General features: G+C 30.5%; 1 protein-coding gene across 1 annotated transcript; it reads left to right on the forward strand.

Annotated features, from left to right (window-relative positions):
• The first annotated feature begins 1,686 nt into the window (after positions 1-1,686).
• Positions 1,687-4,741, forward strand: LOC145074805 (COP9 signalosome complex subunit 6a-like). The gene is made up of 9 exons (XM_079021130.1): positions 1,687-2,137; positions 2,325-2,413; positions 2,798-2,891; positions 3,011-3,072; positions 3,144-3,222; positions 3,305-3,397; positions 3,490-3,590; positions 4,259-4,314; positions 4,430-4,741. Exons 1-9 carry the CDS (start codon positions 1,846-1,848, stop codon positions 4,509-4,511), a joined length of 948 nt encoding a protein of 315 aa, XP_078877256.1. The 5' UTR covers positions 1,687-1,845; the 3' UTR covers positions 4,512-4,741.
• Positions 4,742-5,304: the final 563 nt, after the last annotated feature.

Here is a 5,304-nt window from a genome sequence, read left to right on the forward strand (position 1 = left end):
TCAAGACATTGAAGCCCTAGATCGTTTATTTTGAAGTTCTAATAAATTCAGTTTATTTGTATTTTAATGGGAACTTGTTGTTTGTTTATTGCACTATATTTTTTATTTTACTTTAATGAACGACAGACATGGGTTTTTACTTATGATTGATACAATTTTTATTGAAGAGTGTAATGACTTAATTCTAAGTATTTGGATTTTTGTATTGATTTATTTGTGCCCTAAGTGATGTTTTTGTCTTATGGTTGCTATTTAAAATAAAAGGGAATGGAAATGTAACTATGTTGGAGATACATCTTGTGTTTGTCACACGGCTAGATTGTGCTGATAAGAGTGACAATTTAGGTTGTTTCTTGTTGAGAGTTGAAGAGTTGCTCAATGCTCAATGTAAGCCATAACAATTATTGTGGGTTTTGTCCAACTTGAAGAGTTGCTCAATGCTTAATATTGGTGTTATTTTTTTATTTTTGATGTTTTTATGAGTTTTGATGCTATTTTGGTGAAGTTGAAAAAAATACCTAAAAGGGAAACCATACATTTTTATCATTATATCATTGTGCTTTCTATTTATACCCAATTAGAATGCTAGAATTTATTATAGTTTTTAAAATACGATGTCTTAGTAAGGAAATGTTGGAAGTATACTGTTGTAATTGAAAGAAATGATAGAGAAGGGTAAAATGGTCATTTTTATTATTCAGCATAAAAATTCAGAGGTTCCAACCAAACAGCATGTTAAAATTCAGATCTTAAAAATTCAGGCCCTCTTAGAAATTCAGATCTCTTAAAAATTTAGATATTAAAAATTCAGATCCTGCCAAACAGCCCTTAGTCTCTATTGTTGTCTTAATAATATGGACTGTATTCACGTACCTGATTTTGTGCCTAGAATTAATCTTTACTTCCGTATTTATACTTCTACATGTTGACAAATATTAACATACAAAGAATTATTGTTCTCTCACTTACTTTAATCGCTAGAAGAAGACATTTACAGTTAGATTGGTAGTCCGAAATTACAGAGTTCAAAATTGTGTCCGAAATGTAGTATGATATTATTGGCATCGAAATGAACTTCAAAATGATATTTATAGGGGAGACCACAATACCGGGTTGGATCGTATACTTATTACCGTTTACAAAATACAAGTCCAAAATGACCTATTCCAGACTTTATAGTCATTTTCTAAAAAAATAAAAAAATTATGATTATCAAATCCCTATTCTAATAAAAAAATAGTTTTAATCTCATTTTGACATGTGTCATCCTATTAGGCCTCCTAATTAATATATATTTTATTTTTCGTTTGCCATGTATCACCCTATTAGTCTTCTAATTAATGCATGCCACTTTTCAACCTATTAATTCTCTATTTCAAATTTCAAAATTTAAATTTACCACTCTAATTACATTAAATTAATAACATTATAAATAAAATAAAATTAAATCAAATTGTAAGGTGATATAATTTCACGTGTTTATTTAAATTAACACTTATAATTTTTATAATTAAAAATATATCTATTAATTAATAATTTATTTAAAATAATTGATTAACAATTTTGAATTTTCACTATAAAAAGTTTAATTAATTTTGTAACCTTATATCAACTTCTCTTGTTGGTATTGTTATTATAATAATAATAATTATTTTTATTTTTATTAGGCAAAAAATAGAGGATGGGTTCAAGGTTGAAAATTGAAACACCCCGTTAGTCGTGAAAACCTTTAAACCCAATCGACGGCAAAACCGCTCTTTCGTTCTTCGGCGAAATCAAAACTTCAATCGGAGAAAATAAGTTAGGGCTCTGGCGGCCATCAGAGATTCAACAACTGCAAATCAAATGGCATCATCTAGTAGCGGACTAACCTTCAAGCTTCACCCACTGGTGATCGTCAACATATCCGATCACCACACACGAGTCAAGTCCCAATCGCAACCACCCACCGCCAATGGTGGTGACGCCACCTCCGCCTCTTCCAGTTCTCCGGCACTTTCTTCACCTCGGGTGTTTGGTTGTGTCATTGGAGTTCAACGGGGACGAACCGTCGAGATCTTCAACAGCTTTGAACTTCTCTACGATCCATCCAACCATTCCCTCGACCGTACCTTCCTAGAGAAAAAACAGGAACTCTGTGAGTTTGCACCTCTATCTTTCGACGCATCTTCACACACTTACACATTTTTTCTTCCACAGACAATCGATTTCTAGGGTTTCCCTGACACTTTAGTTTATGTTAGGGTTTTTTGTTTTGCATAAGGCAGTCCATGTTATTGGTTTTCTTATACATTAATCAACATCTGGTTTTGTTTGTGGAACAGATAAGAAAGTATTTCCCAACTTCTACATCCTTGGATGGTATTCTACAGGCGCCGATGCAGAAGAATCAGATATGCACATACACAAAGCTGTGAGCACTGTTTTTTTAATCTAAACTTGTGAAACAGTATGACGTTTGATACATTTGTATATGCTTAAAGGTTTAATTATCAAATTGTTCAATGATCTTTCCTTACGAGGAGGATGTTTAACAAAACACTCTGGGAGTGAATTCATTAGTAAAAAGCTAATCTATTCATTAGTTCTTTTTCCCTATTTTGCATACAAAACTAAATAACTTTTTGTAATTTCGTTCTCTTAAAGTTGATTTTACACAGTATTAGTTATTAGCTGAATTGCAGATTGTATTCTGTTACACAAATTGGTTGAAAGTATCTTTGGTTTGTGAAATTGGATTATGGTTTTGTTCAATAAACTGTTCTTTAACATGATAATGATGATCATCTTGTTACAGTTGATGGATATCAATGAAAGCCCTGTGTATGTTCTTTTGAACCCTCTGATCAATCATGCTCAAAAGGATCTTCCAGTAAATATCTATGAGAGTGGTATGCAACCTAACATTAATGCTCTATAATCTTCTTCTTTTGTGTAATTATATCGATGAAATAATGATCACTGATACATAATTTTTGTTGTTTGATATGAATAATTTCTACTCTTCAAGAGTTGCATGTGATTGATGGGATTCCACAGCTTATTTTTGTACGCTCCAGCTACACTATAGAGGTAAATGTAAATCCTTGTTTTATTATTTTAATTATTTACGATTATACCCCTAACATTTATTATTGCTCCAGACAGTAGAAGCTGAAAGGATATCTGTTGACCATGTTGCTCACCTCAAACCATCTGATGGAGGTTCAGCTGCTACCCAATGTGAGAGTTTGGACATTTTTACCCTTTCATGATTGTGAATATGTTTCCATGTTTTATCAAAACTTTTGATCATTTTGTGTAGTGGCTGCTCACTTGACTGGCATTCATAGTGCTATAAAGATGCTCAATAGCAGAATCCGTGTGCTTCATCACTATCTGATTGCTATGCAAAAGGGTAATATTGTCCTAAATCATTAATTCACATACAAAATACACATAAAAAGGAAGACTTATAAGATTTTTTTTTTGTTTCTTTAAAATGCACAGGTGAAATCCCATATGAGAATTCTTTGCTAAGACAAGTCTCTAGTCTCTTGAGGAGATTACCAGCTATTGAATCTGAGAAATTTCAGGATGACTTCTTAATGGTAAAAATTCTTTAACTCTTTTTACAACTTTTTTATTTTTCAATTATCATTTAGTTGTCAAAGTCATTAAAAAAGATTGAAAAAGTTATATAGTTATAATTTTATATTTCATAAATGAAATGTCATTAAATATTTGAGTAAATTACACGAATTGTCCCTATGGTTTGGGGTAATTTGCACGCTTAGTCCCTAACTTATTTTTTTAACTTGGAAGGTCCCTACTGTTTGTTTTTGTTGCACGCTTGGTCCCTACAGTTTGCTTTTGTTACGCGCTTGGTCCCTATCTTACCTAAAAAGAATATTATTTAAATATGGAAAAATGGTGAGGTAGGTAAGGTAAGGTGAGGAGGTGGGGTTTGGGGGTGTGTTTATTTAAATAAATTAAAAAATCAAGGCCAAAATAGTCTTTTTAGGTAAGACAGGGACCAAGTGCGTAACAAAAACAAACAGTAGGGACCTTCCGAGTTAAAGTATTAAGTTAGGGACCAAACATGTAAATTACCCTAAACCATAGGGACCATTCGTGTAATTTACTCTAAATATTTAGTAAGTGGTCAATTAAAAAAGTCTGTTTTATGAATTATTTATGTGATTTGGAAGATTGAATATATGCAAAATAGTTTGAAGGAATTACTTATGTAATGATTATTTTATACATTATTTTGTAGGAATATAATGACACACTATTGATTAGTTATCTGGCAATGTTCACGGATTGCTCAAGGTATGGTTGTTTAAGGTTTTAGTTTTAGTTAATTTGCATTAAAAGTAATATTATTATTATATATTAAATTGACATTATTATTATTATTATTATATGTTTAATATGTTTGTTGCAGCACAATGAATGATGTGGTTGATAAAATCAACATTGCATATGATAGGCATAGTCGAAGGGGAGGACGTACTGCATTCATCTGAATACACTTTTGAGTTTTTTTTTTTTATTTATTAAAAAAAAAAAGAGTTAAAATCGTATTGATTGCTTTTGTGAAAATTAAGAATCGTGGATCACAACCCTTTAAAAAGTGCATGCCATTGTTATTTTAGGTATAATTTTGTTATTGCGTTTGGTTGTAAAATTGCATGGAATTGGATTCCATCAAAATGCAAAGAAAGAAAGAAATACACTCTTTGATCGATTTCAAAAATCATTCTTAATTACCATCTTTTTTTCACTCATTAAAATTAGACCTTAAAACAATCATTAACCTTAGAATTTCAAATTTTTATTATTAAGAAGTTAAGTAATTTGTTGTATGTAGACGAATTTTATTTATGATTCATTTGTTTTTATAGTTAATGCCATAAAAGCCACAATGGTTCCCTGTAGATTAATGTCTAGTGATGGGAAGGTTGCGTGTGTTAGGAGACTATTTGTTTTTTTTTAGAAAACAACACGTCAAACGACACAGGCATCTTCTAGACAAAGATAAATAAATAAATATATAAGTTGAAAATTTTAGGTCGTGTTTTTCTGAAAAAAAAACTATTATATTTATATTTTTTGTTTGCTAAGTAAAAAATAAATAAAATTTTAGTAAAAGAATTCTATCAAAAATAAAATATTCTTTTTCATATAGGCCATAATACTTTTAAAATTATGATCATGTTACAATGTTTTGTTCGAACACTAAATAATCTTCCACTTCTAATAAACCAGTGTTGATGTTCTTAATTACATTCGTGTAAGTTTGCTTATGTCCATTAAAAA

The sequence above is a fragment of the Lactuca serriola genome, chromosome 9 (assembly GCF_051521515.1).
Source record: "Lactuca serriola cultivar US96UC23 chromosome 9, Lser_US96UC23_V15, whole genome shotgun sequence".
NCBI lineage: Eukaryota > Viridiplantae > Streptophyta > Magnoliopsida > Asterales > Asteraceae > Lactuca > Lactuca serriola.

Bases quoted from the DNA above. Each gene is read 5' to 3' on its own strand.
- LOC145074805 (XM_079021130.1), top strand. From the start codon at position 1,846: ATGGCATCATCTAGTAGCGGACTAACCTTCAAGCTTCACCCACTGGTG. The intron at 2,414-2,797 runs GTGAGCACTGTT...ATCTTGTTACAG, and splicing joins ATATGCACATACACAAAGCT to TTGATGGATATCAATGAAAG. The intron at 3,073-3,143 runs GTAAATGTAAAT...TTATTGCTCCAG, and splicing joins GCTCCAGCTACACTATAGAG to ACAGTAGAAGCTGAAAGGAT.